This window comes from Bactrocera neohumeralis, unplaced genomic scaffold, assembly GCF_024586455.1.
Source record: "Bactrocera neohumeralis isolate Rockhampton unplaced genomic scaffold, APGP_CSIRO_Bneo_wtdbg2-racon-allhic-juicebox.fasta_v2 cluster09, whole genome shotgun sequence".
NCBI classification, from domain to species: Eukaryota; Metazoa; Arthropoda; class Insecta; order Diptera; family Tephritidae; genus Bactrocera; species Bactrocera neohumeralis.
Genome location: NW_026089622.1, coordinates 31,346,211 through 31,359,992, shown reverse-complemented (window position 1 = coordinate 31,359,992; position 13,782 = coordinate 31,346,211). Strand labels below are relative to the sequence as shown.

General features: G+C 36.0%; 2 protein-coding genes across 2 annotated transcripts; one reads left to right on the top strand and one right to left on the bottom strand.

Annotated features, from left to right (window-relative positions):
* The first annotated feature begins 7,463 nt into the window (after window positions 1–7,463).
* LOC126764706 (uncharacterized) lies at window positions 7,464–9,258 on the top strand. The gene is made up of 3 exons (XM_050482358.1): window positions 7,464–8,714; window positions 8,773–8,899; window positions 8,962–9,258. Exons 1-3 carry the CDS (start codon window positions 8,650–8,652, stop codon window positions 9,256–9,258), a joined length of 489 nt encoding a protein of 162 aa, XP_050338315.1. The 5' UTR covers window positions 7,464–8,649.
* Window positions 9,259–13,014: 3,756 nt separating this feature from the next.
* LOC126764238 (uncharacterized) lies at window positions 13,015–13,563 on the bottom strand. Its single transcript, XM_050482046.1, has 2 exons — window positions 13,492–13,563; window positions 13,015–13,427 (listed from the first exon to the last, which is right to left on the bottom strand). Exons 1-2 carry the CDS (start codon window positions 13,536–13,538, stop codon window positions 13,049–13,051), a joined length of 426 nt encoding a protein of 141 aa, XP_050338003.1. The 5' UTR covers window positions 13,539–13,563; the 3' UTR covers window positions 13,015–13,048.
* Window positions 13,564–13,782: the final 219 nt, after the last annotated feature.

Genomic DNA, 13,782 nt, shown 5'->3' with positions numbered 1-13,782 from the left:
TAGCAGATCCCAACTGCCATACTCCATCACAAATCGAAATGTTATTAGGTAGTGACTTAATAACTCCAATAATTCTTGAAGGTATATTTAGTGGCCAAGTACAGAAAAAATTAATTCTTTTACAACTGAGGGTGAAAATATTTCTAACGAATATTTAAAAAATTCTGGGAAGTAGAAGAATTACCTCAGATTACCTAGAAGAAGACCAGGCATGCGAAGCCTATTACAAGTCCACAACAACAAAAAACGAACATGGTCGTTATGTTGTGCGACTACCATTCAAACTAACTTTTCCTGAAACCATAGTTCTAAGCCACTCTAGAATATCAGCAGTCCAGCAATTTCTAAGCTTCGAAAAAAGCATAATAAAGAAAAGTGAACTTAAATCAGAATATGATAATGTGATGGACGAATATCTAGACCTAGACCTGATAAAGTCTCAATGCCTCAAAGTGTACGAGCTCAGACAAATCACTCAACGACCTGCTATACACTAGCCCAACCTTAAAACCAGACCTCATGCTGCTAATACTAAATTGGCGCATGTTTATGTAAATATGTTTTTAATGGGGATGTAGAGAAAATGTACAGACAAATTCTAGTACATAAAGATGGACAAGATTTCCCACGTACAATCTTCCGCAAATCAAGTAATAGTTCAATCAACCGTCACCTTTGGCATCAATTGCACACCCTATTTGGCGATCAGGACACTGTATGAAGTGGAAAAAACGTGTGAAAAAAATCAGGTAGCCACAGTCTGTCATTAGCGTGCGAATCACTATCTCAAGTGATCAAAGCATTAAATTCAACGGGGTTCCAATTAAAGAAAATTACATCAAATCATCCCGAAATAATAAAAAACATAAAAAACGAAGACTTATTAGATACAGATTTTCTTAAATTGAAACAGCCAGTACAACAAAAACCCTAGGGATTCGATGGAATACGATAACAGATCAATTCTCATATATAATTGAGTCCTCGGTGGCAAAACTTTTCGACCTCGCAGGATGGCTTTCGCCAATAATGATTCAAGCTAAAATTCTCATTCAAGAATTGTGGCAAGATGGTACTGAATGGGATGAACAGGTAAAACCTGAACGTTTAACAAAGTGGGTTTGCTAACAACTTGCATACTATATCAGAAATTCGAATCCCTCGATTGGTAAATTTCACCCCAAACATTATCGCATTAATTACACGGTTTCCATGATGCCTCTAAAAGGCTTATTGCACAACAGGCTACGTATGCACTCAGTACGATAATAAAATATCTTCACACCTCTTCGTAGCCAAAGCCAAAGTTGCTCCTTTGAAGACATTCAGTCTGCCACGGCTTGAACTGAATGGTGCTCTACTGTTAGCAAAATTAATTTCAATAGTTCAAACCCATCTCAAATTAACCGTCATAAAGTATGTCTTTGGTCAGTCTCAGAAATAGTTTTAGCATGGTTAGAAAAACCACCCTATAACTGGAAGACCTATGTAACTAACCGAATATCTCAAATCTTAGACTTAGTTGGCCCAGCAAAATGGCAACATGTTGCAAGTGCAGATAACCACTGCACCTCACCAGAACTACACTCTGGTGAAACGGTCCTACATGACTAACAGAATCACAAGAATTCATTCCAAAGACTCCCGCTCGGAATATAATACCGCCGGAAAGTCGGAAAATTTAAAATTTTCATATCACTCCTGAAGAGGATGATATATTTCACAGATTTTCATTATTTTCTCGAGCACTAAGAGTAGTCGCTTACATGCACATATTCACCCAATGACTTAAGCAAAAAATTAAAGGAATACCAAAAGATCCTATACACCCAAATTCGTTATTTCAGACGAGAAAAAACAAAAAGTTGCTCGAAAGACGACCACTCGAAAGGTGAAGCTCTCTTCTCGTTTTAAATGCATTCTTGGATACTAAGGGATTAATAAGGGCAAATGGAAGATTAGCGAATTCCAGCCTCAGTTACAATGAACGGCATCCCAAATACCTAAGAAATCCCGTTTTACTCATTTATTTTTAATATATCTTAATCAGCTTACACTACATGGTGAGCATCGCTTGATACAGCAAATGGTCCGAAAATAATTTTATATATCGCGACTAAATCCGCAAATTAAAAAGGCGATATTTATGTGTAAACATTGTACTTTGTACAAACATAAAATGCGTACGCAGATCATGGCCGCTTTACCACCTGAACGCTGCAATTATGCTCCACTATTAACTAGGGTTGATTTTGCTGGACCTATCCAGATAAAGTAGTAAGAAGTACACCTCGAGCTTTGTTCAGATCTGACTACTGCGGCTTTCCTTGCAGCATTTGCACACTTTGCCGGACGACGCGGATTTCCCTCAAAGATTATGAGCGACAATGGAAACAACTTTACCGGAGCTCAAAGAGCTACCGAGAAAGAGTTTATAAACTTCATCAAAGAAGTCTCACCTGAAATTGTTAAAAAATATGCACCCCAAGGAATCGATTGGCAGTTTATACCTCCATGTTCTCCACACATGCGGGATAAATTCAATTATAAGAAATTTACTACACTACTCCCTCGTTTAGAAGCCATATTAAATTCAAAACCTATATCCCCACTCTCGCAAGACCCCTCCGATTTCACAGCCCTTACACTTGGACACTTCCTCAGAGGAGCTCCTCTTGTCGCCATTCCTGAGGTAGAAGGAGACTCACTCAATTTAATAAACCGATGGGAAAAGGTTAAAATCCTTTATCATGAATTCAGCCTTCGGTTACGAGATGGCCATATAAGAGTAGTAAATATACGAACACAAACTGGCCTACTAACTCGACCACTAGTGAAATTATATTTCCTTTCAAACACCGAAGAACCGGTCACCGAAACCCCGCGAACGCAAGCGCATAAATCAAATCAATAAATAATTAATTCGAAATACACCGTGATACAATCCGTCTATACAAACCAAAAACCTTATGAACGCGATGAATGATGAACAACTAAATACATATATGTATATATAATACATATAAATAAAAGTATAATATAAATATATAAATAAATATATATATACATAACAAACAACATACTTCATACTATTAGCAAAACCATGTTTTAATATACATACATATTCCTATTCCAATAGAAATGGATGTTGAAGATATCTGTAGTAACCCGCAATCGGTGAGGTCCGCACTTACTGCGAATACAGAATCCGCTACACCCATCGCCGCACCAAAACAGGTCATGTCAATACTGCCACCGACCGCATCACACGTTGTTTCACCGCTTCCCTCGACGAGCTGATCTGTTAACGCACGCCGGTCATCGGCATAGTCAACAGCGGCACAGTCAACATGGGAATCACGTACAACGCCGAAGAACCCATCGTTCCAAGCAGTCTCGAGGTGCACGCTCGCAGTCACCACCACATTATAGTCATCGCAACCAGCGAAAAGCGACGGGGCCAGCGCTGTAGTGAGCACCACCCAAAAACTACAGAGGCTTCTAGGCAATTAATTCGCCTAGGGGGGTCGGGATGTTTATGCGACTTCATGACATCTCGCCCCTCAAAACAACACTCATCACTCATCACATAACACAACATTCATCCCACAACTCACATTCATCACATACAACTTACAGCATCACACCACGCAACCCCCGCAACAAACACTACTATACCACATCAAACATCGTACCAACCACCCTACACACCAACCAATATTTGTTTTCACCACCCAACCGATCAAAAAGTAATTGTCAAATCGGGGTGCCCCCAATTCGATTTACGCCGGTGTAAGAAACGTTTTGCCAAATTTTTGACCGCTGATCCGCACGTCCATTTAACTTTAAATTTTTGGTTCAAACCTGGAATTCCGTCCGATCGCGTGTGTGTGTGCGTGTGTAATTTAACTGAAGTTATTGATATTTGCCCGCAAAAACCTTTTAATTATAATAAGTGAAACTAAGTGCAACTAAGTGCAACAATCAGATACGTTAATAGCGTTATTAAAAAATCGTAGATCCTACGATTACCATGCAACAATACAACATATGCTGTTAGATTTGGGTGAGTCTCAGTGTGCGGCACGATTCCGATTACTTTGGTAGTCGGGTAAAAAACACGAATTTCGGTATAAATGGGATATGTACGGATAAAAGAGCTTCTCCAGAAATTTTCTTAAATTTTCCCGATTAAAAACTCAAAATTTTTTATTAATAACACTTAGTATTTCAAAATGTTTCACTAAATTTTTTCACATTTTTCACTTTGTACATTTAAATATACACTCTAAACATTGAAATAAGTTCATATTTCACTTATATTTTGTTATATTTTAGCTATATTTATTAATTTAAAATTCACCTTGCACACTCATCGTTGAAAAGGTTAGATTGTTTAGAATTATGAGGAAAACGAGCGTTGCCACATCTCAAACACCAAATATGTAGGATTTTCAACAATTTTTTTTCTATGTTAACATTAATAAAAAATACTTTTCAACATTTTTCAAACTATAATTGAGTTGGAAACACTTTCTCCTTATAAATATGTATATGTATAATATGTGATTTATATTTAAAGAAATAAGTAAAACTCTATGACAATAATATAAAATTTATATCATATCGGGGTGACTGAGGTACTTTCGCGTAGTAGTCCTTTCTGCGTTGGCGGCCTTCGACTGCGCTTCGAAAAAATATCCCTGGTCGAGCCAATACCCATGGAGCCTGAAGCTATATCGCGTAGTACTTCTTTCTGCGTTGGCGACCTTCGGCCGCGCTTTAAAAAAATAACCCTGGTCAAGCCAGTTCTCGGGGTGACTAGAAGTACATTTGCGTAGTACTCCTTTAAAAACATAAGTATTTAATTATTTTATTACGTAAAATTATTATTTAATATTACTTAGTTGTTTATTATATACATATATGTATATTTTTTCAATATTATTTTATTTAGTAGATCTGCTTTTTTTAAAGCATAACAATAAGTTATAAAATCTTAAATCTCTTTAAAAACTAGACAAGCTCACGCAAGTGATTGATCTGTTTCTGTGATACGTTGCACTTTAGTACGCAGACATATCTCTTCTTTTAAGGCGTGTTTGATCGCAGGAATGTACCAAAGTATTAGCCAAAGGGTTTGGGTGATCTCGGAGTTTAGATATATTGTATTCAATTCTGCTATTTTCTACTTCTTTCCATAGGAATACCAAGGTCTTTATGGATATTTTCATTACGCATGTACCTTGGTGAACACGTGATTGTTCTAAGCATTTTCGATTGAAATCTTTTATATCAATATTAGTTGCACAGGTCGTAACCCACAGTTGAATGCCATGCAACCAAATCGACATCATACAAAAGCACTTTGTTGTCTAGGCTAAGTTGAGAATTTTTATTTAAAAGCCAATCTAAATTTGCAGCTCTTATCTTCATACATGTTATTTTACTAGAGATGTGTTTTCTCCACGTTAGCCTTCTATCTATGTAGGTGAATACCGAGATAGGTTACTTCGTTCGCTTGGGGTACTAAAACATTGTTTATTTTTACTGCCGGGCACATTTTTGGTCTTAGCGAAAATGTAACATGCTTAGTAAGCATTGCTTACACTTTTGTTCATTCACATTTCAAGCGTATAAATGGCTAGTCAACTTCATTATTCGACAGAACTTAAGTGCTTCGCTAATATTCTTGACGCTAATAAGTGGCATTTGTTACGGCTCATTATAGCTGTGTCGTCCGCAAAAGTTGAAATTAATACATTGTTGACTGATGGAAGATCTGCTGTATATACGTAGGTTGCAATATATATTTCTGGCCTAATAATGTAAATAGGCATATTTATCAACGAAAATGTTTTTTTTTTATTTATTTTATTTTTTTTTCGATTACTGTTTTGTTTCGGGCTCATACGCATAGATCCATGATTCGTCACCTGTGACGATCTTATAAACGTCTTTTGAAGCACCGCGATCGTATTTTTTCAGCATTTCTTTACACCAACCCACACGAGCCTTTTTTTGAGCGATTGTCAAATTGTGCGGGATCCAACGAGAACAAACCTTTTTTACGGCCAGGTGTTCATGCAATATCGAATGTATGCTGGTGGGAGAAATGCATAGGCATGCCTCTATCTGAAGGTATATTACATGACGGTCTTGCATTATCAGTTCACGTACGGCATCGATGTTTTCTGACACAACGGCGACCTGGACCTGGACGACCTTCACGGAATTCGTCTTTGAACGAGCGTCGGCCACGATTGAATTCGTTGTACCAGTTTTTCACAGTGCTATAGGATGGTGCTTCATAGCCATACAAAGATTTTAGTTCATCGATGCACTCTTGTCGTGATAATCCACGTCGAAAGTTGTGAAAAATGATCGTACGAAAATGTTCACGAGTTAATTCCATTTTTTGGCCGAGATGAATTTTTTAATTCCCTGTAAATAAAACAATTCACGATTAAATGACAAAACGTTCTGAGTGATGTTATGCTAAAAAGTGTCAAACTTTCCAATGGAAATGTCAGATTGCACCTATATATAACAGCCCTCGATATCAAGTACATATATATGGCATAAAACACTATACTGTGGTACACCAGCCCTTATCTGTCTTTCATCAGATATGAAATCTCCTAATTTCGCCATAAATTGTCTATTACTTAAATAAGACTCCAATGTTTTATACAATTCTAAAGGTAGAATTTTTTTAATCATATATAAAAGGCCTTCATGCCACACCTTATCAAACTCCTGAGCTATATCTAGAAATATTGCTGAACTGTACTCCCTGTGCTCAAATGCTTTCCTTATTTCGTTAGTAATTCTATTGACTTGCTCAATTTGGCCATGTTTCGCACGAAATCCGAATTGATGCATGATATTTTATTATTTTGGTGTAGGAAAGGAGACATCTTTGATAGTAATACCTTTTCAAATATTTTAAAAAGACAGGGTAGAAGACCGATTGGTCTGTATGAAGACGGCTGTATTAAGTCTTTCCCAGGTTTATCTATCAAGAAAATCTGCGACATTTTCCATGAAATTGGATAATACTCGAAACTAGGAATTGCATTGAAGAGCAACGAGATCACCTCTACAGCAACAATTGTTAACTCAATTAGCATATTTGGGGTAATGTTATCATGTCCCGGCGACTTATTTTGGATTAAATTCTTTTAGAATTCCAATAATTTCAGAAGGTGAAGTCTTAAAAGACTCGAGCGACTTTTTAGCTGTGTTGGGTAAGGATGACAGCTTATAGTTGTCCTTTGGCAAATGAGGTTGAAATACCTTTTGAAGATGATTTTCAAAAAATTTAGCCTTTTCCTCGTCATTACGAGCCCAATTTCCACCCAAGTCTCGTATAGGCATGTTGGAGTCAGTTGGTGACTTCATGGACTTTTGGGCTTTCCAAAGGGAATTTTGCTTGTTAGAATTTGGACACAGCTTCTTTATATGCATTTTGGTGTTGAATTCTTCTTCACGTTTAAGCGCTTTTTTAATTTGCGTACTGCAGATTTCAATTGAAGCTGGGTGGAAGGGGAGCGATTTATCTGCCACTCACGTCTTGCACGTCTTTTTTTCATTTACAAGCTTTTCTATTTCACTATTAGTGATTTTTCTGGGACCAAGCGGCTTATAGTATTTGTTTGGTGTTGCTAAGGCAGCTGCGCTGGTTATTATATCATTGACTTCTCTTATGTTTTCGTCAATATCTCCTCCTGTATTTATTTTGTACTCAATATTAATGTGGCTACTCACGTTTTTTTTTATTTTAAGCAATTCATTTTAAAAGAAGTTAGACTCACTTTTGGATCAACGAATATGGGTTGTCCATATAATTCTATTAGTACAGGAGAGTGATCAGAAGATAGATCAGTACATGTATCAGCGGTTATGTGCGATTTATCTATATTTTTGATTACAGCAAAATCAATTAAATCTGGTATTTTGTTACGATCACTAGGCCAGTTGTCGTCCTTTCGTATTAATTAGTCGTGAGCCCCAATACGTGTGTTTTGCATTGTAGTCTCCACCTGCTAGAAATCTATGGCCTAGCGTTCCAAAAAAGTCTTTAAATTGGATGTCTGTAATTTTAAATCGAGGTGGGCAGTATATGGCCGTCAGGTTTAAGTCCCCTCAGCGATTTTTTATAGTTATTGTTGTAGCTTGTAATTGCGCTGTGGCATAAGATTCTAATACGTGGTGATTTAATCGTTTTCTAACCAACACTGCTGTTCCTCTATGCGCCTTTCCATCTGAGTGACTTGTAATATATATTCTAAATCCCGGTATTAAGTTGAGTTTCTGACAAAAGCATTACATCAATATTATTTTCATCCAGAAATCTAATAAGTTGCAATTTATGTTGGTTAACACCGTTAGCATTCCATAAACAAATGTTCAATACACTCATTTTTTACTTAACAAAGTTTGCATCATTTGGTTTTGTGATTTGATTATCTCTTGAATCATATTTTGCATTGAAGCCATAAATTGTGTCATACATTGGGTAAGGTTGAAAATCATAGTTTCAACGCTTCCGTTTGGTTGGAGCTGCTGGAAAAGTGGGAGGCACGTTCCCACGACCGCCGGCGTGCAAAACGAAATGCTCATGTATACAATGAGATTTCGCAGGAAATGGCACAAAAATACACCGCCGACGAAATTCACTGCAAAGTGAAAAACATGTCAAAAAAATACAGGTGAGTTTTTTCAATAATTACATTTCTTCTTTTAACACATTAATAACTCTACTTTCAGAGAGGAGAAAACCAAAATTGGCCCTTCTGGTGGTAGTCCCTCGCCTTGGAGGCATTATAATGCTGTGCAGCGCATAGTAGGGTGTACTGCCGTTAATTCGGCCTTGTACATAGAGACATATTCCGAGGTAAAAAACTAATTTATTTTAATTATATAAATACGTGCATTTATAAAGTTAATTTTTTTTAGAATTCAACATTAACCCAATTGTTGCCGCCGTCCGACCCATCATTATCACCTCCGTTGCCATCGCCATCACGTCCGCTGCCACCTTCGTTGCCGTCACCATCACCTTCATCTGCAACAAGAAAACGTAATTTTAGCGCCGAGTTGTTAAAGGTTTTAAATAAACAAACTGACATATTGGAAAGGGTTGCGGATGAAACAAAGCACGTTTCAGAGGAAATAATTCAGACTGTTCAACAGCACAATAATTTGTCCGAAAGATTTTTAACCCTTATGGAGAAAATCGCAGAGAAACTTTAAGTTTAAAATAACTTTATCGTTTTTTTCTAGTTTGAAATGTTTTGTTATCCCAAAAAAAAAATGAAATTAAATAATTTTATCGTTTTTTCTAGTCCTATACCATTATTTAATGAAACGTTTTGTTATTTTCTAGTCTTAAAACATTCAGAGGTGTTGTGGAATCTGATAGTTGAATCAGAATTGAAACCGATAAAAAAAGCAGTACGTGTCATGAATTCAGACATTATTGGTTTGATATTCGAAACAGAATTTGTATCGGTTTTGCTGTCAGAAACAAAGCAAGAAGATATTCGCACACAGATTTGAAATGTAAGTTTCTTAACTCCAAGTCTATAAAGAAGACTCTATAAAAAATTCAAGTAAATCGGTCCAGTAGAACCTGAGAAATCGTGGGTATCGCTCCGAAAAAGACAGTTTTGAGAAAAACGCGTTTAAAGTTTCGCGTAAAGTTTGGATGCCGGATCAGAAAAATGCCTATACCTCCGAAAATAAAAAGCATCTGTGTTTTATGATTACTTACATAGATAGATTCGAACTTATTATTATTATCCGATTTTACCTTTCTAACACACTATGGTACATATTTAGAAATGCATTTGAATTGGGAACACATACATACGGGTACAAATACGCGGATACAAATACGAATAACTAAAATACTGCAACACTGCAACACTGGCCAACTTTCACTAATATTATATTTATTAAGGAGGTCTGACCGAATGTGTGGCTAACGAATTACTTGAACATAAATAGTAGAGTAGAAACACATATTTACTTACCTTAAATCCATATACTGCAAATAATAGATGATAAATGACAAACAGAACTAAGAAATCCATTTTTTTAGTTTTCAGAAGAACTGCAAAAATTAACAAAAATATATTTGTAGCTATGTTTAGGCATAATAACATATTTTGTATTAAATTTAGGTATGTTTCATATTTCTTCGCATCTTTCAAGCGGAAATACTAGATATAAACAAGGCTTGTGAAGTTCAATTTAATAACTGCGAGAGAATACAGAAAGAAGACATGTACACGGACAGTCAGGTGGCTTACTTGGTTTGTCAACACCACAGATTAATTTCAAAATAGTCAACAACTGCAGGAAGGTTTTAAGATCACTGGCTGGTCAACTCCAGCTTTTTAGATAAATAAGAAAATATAAAAAGGGAGCTTTTGAACAAATCGAACAGAGCAAACGGAACACAACAACAAGCTGTGAGATAACAAAGCAAATCTGACAGAAATAGAACAAAAGACCTGCTATCTAGGTGCAAAAATAGCACATACAGACTTACAGCTCCGGCTTTATGTCCGCCTTATAACCTTATAAGCTTTATCACAAATCCGACACAAAAAACTTGGACCCCCTCAGACACCAAACTTTGAATGCATAACGGACATACCCCGTTAAGATAACTCACATATTGACCGATATATCTGGTACATACCGATATATGTATATACATATATGGATAAACCCAACCAGATATTTGAAATGCTGTCTAGAGAAAATTTTGACCCGAATAATCTCATTTTTGGCACAAAGCACACTGTTATCGGAAACAGATCTTCTCTGAAATAGTGGTATTAGTAAAATAGACGTGGTTTTTGTTCGATTTCACTTATTTTCATTACGTGAGATACTAATTTTACGAATATTTACTTAAAAATAACATTTTCTTGCAACATTATGATTTTCGTTGCATTAAAACTTTCTCACCATTAACTTAATTTTTGATCTAACAAATTGTTTACCTTTACGTTTTTGCTTACAATTTTCAGATTATTTTAAAGCTTTTCTATGTTTCTATGTTTGTAATTCTTTTTCACATCTATCACAACCTAAAGCGAAAAAATAATGTTGAATACTTGGCGTAATCTCTACTGAATCATCCTTGGTTAGAATACTGTTTTATGATCATTATTCATATGTATATCACAAGCATTATAGCGGTATGACTTTATGACCGAAGCATACAAATAATGTTGATTGGTTCTGATATTTGTAGATTTTACCATCTGGTCTGGCATTATTATAAACTTAACACTAGCTTTTTACATAATATTTGATCTGACAAGGCACTTTCGATCGAAGCCCATCAACATTAATCAAAAATCATAATTATATATGTACTATGCAAATGTATGCTGATGCATCTACCAGCCTAATGCCGGAATTACATGTGCAGATATTCTGCGTGCAGATCTGCACTATTTTTTCCAGCCAAAACACATGTGCAGTAAATTTTGACAATCAGCTGATTGCAATAAATAATTGAAATTGAAATTTACAAATTTTAAAATGGAAGTGGAAAGAAAAAAAAGATTGCAACAATTGCTTTTACTTCTAGTTGCCAAAAAGAAATTAATTAATATTTTAAGCTTGTGCGCGATAAGTGATAAAAAAAACACGGGTGTGGACGATTCCTATATATGCGGAAAATGAGAGAGAGCTGCATAGTTTTTTCAATAATTTATTCATCTATATAAAAAACAATGATTCCTCTCAGTTTCAAAAGGCTACTCGGATGCAAGTGGATCAATTTAAGCTTCTTCTAAGCTTAATTAAAAGGCGTATAGAAAAACAGTTTCATATACGTCGTCCAATACCAGCAAAAAGTCGCCTGGCAATAACATTAGTGTAAGTACATTTCGTTTGTAAATTTTATAATAAATAAATACATATGTTCATCAACTCTTAGATATTCGGCCCATGGAGTTTGCCGCCAGATGTTGGCTTGGCTTTTCGAGTAGGAGTATCAACAATTGGCAAAATTTTATTGGATACATCCGCAGCCATTTGGGATGAACTTTCAGGAATATATTTGGCGCAACCAAATGAACATGAGTGGAGGGAAATAGCCGATTATTTTTACATCAAGACAGGAATGCCTCATGTTGTAGGAGCTGTTGACGGCAAACATGTCCAAATCAAGTGTCCGCGAAAATCCGGATCACTGTATTTTAATTATAAGCAATATTTTAGTATTGTGTTGTTAGCCGTTTGTGATAGCAAATATACATTCACCGCAGTAGACATTGGAGCTTACGGAAGCCAAAGTGATGGCGGAGTGTTAAAAATCAGTGGTTTTGGAAACAGAATATTAAACGGAACAATGAACCTACCAGAAGCAGAAAATCTTCCACGTAGTGCGATAAAATTCCCATTTTATTATGTGGGAGATGCTGCTTTTCCGTTGACAAAACATTTGATGAGGCCATATCCGGGAAAGTGTTTGGAAGCAAACAAAGACCACTTCAATAAATGTTTATCCAGAGCGCGGGTTACAATTGAAAATACATTTGGCATTTTAGTGGCTAGATGGCGAGTTCTTAATAATTCTTTGGAAATGTTTCCCGAAAATGCCAATATCATAGTTAGAGCTACATTAATTTGACATAATTTTCTAAAGTTCCATAACGCCGAATTCTATTGTCCCAACAACTTCGTTGACCACGTAAATGAAAGTGGCATTCTAATTGAAGGGCAGTGGAGACAATTTGTAGCGCCATTACATCAGAGTACGATATTATCAAGCGCTAACGCAAGACGAAGTGCTTTTGATTACCGAGATCTTCTTAAAAATTATCTCTTCTTTAATAAATAAATAAATAATTCAATGAATTTATTATAAAATAAATATGTTGGTTCTACGTAATCTGTATGGATTTGTATTCCTCAAAATTGTTTGCGCTGAAATAACAAAAACAACAACTACAAAATAAATAAATAACTTTAAACTTTTTTATATACTTGGAAAGAATGAGTTTTTATTTAAAACTTATTTTTTGCGATTTACTAAAAATTGGTGGAATGTTTGAGACATTTGGAGTTGTAACTCCGACATTTCCAGGCTATTTAAATTTGCTCCCTCCGCCTGCTTGGCAAGGCTTTCAAAAAATAATTGAATGGCGGATCTCTCCGTGCCACCGACCAACATTTCCTCTGCTAACGTCGTCACTCTTTGAAAGTATCTATTCGAGCTTTCAAGCAATTCCTCTATTTTACGTTTCCGTCCAGTCTGTGTCTGTGTCTGCGTCTGCGTCTGCGGTGATTGAGGAAGCATATTTAAACTGACACTGCTACAGGCGGATTCACCAAGGTCGCTGAGGAAGGAGTCGTCACCTTCTGTAGTCACGGTGCCATAATTGCCTTGTGTGCTGAAAATGCATATATAATAAATAATACAATTATACAAATAAAACAAGATTATACAAAACCTACTTCAAGTTGTCCATTTCAACGTCCTTTAAAAACTTTAGGCTGTCCATCCACTTCCACTTTTTGTGTGGCGAATACACGCCGCTTCCTGACGGTTTCTTTTTTAGGTCCTTATAAAATTTATCCCGTAGGGTCCGCCAACGGGCCTTTAGCTTCTCAACTAAAAACATTCAAAACATGAATAAATATAAATTTTCTGTTAGGTTATAAAATTAAAGATTTACTTGGAATATTCAATTTCTCCGATAGCTCTTGAAATTTGGCGTCCCTCAGGTAGCTATTTTTATAATTTCT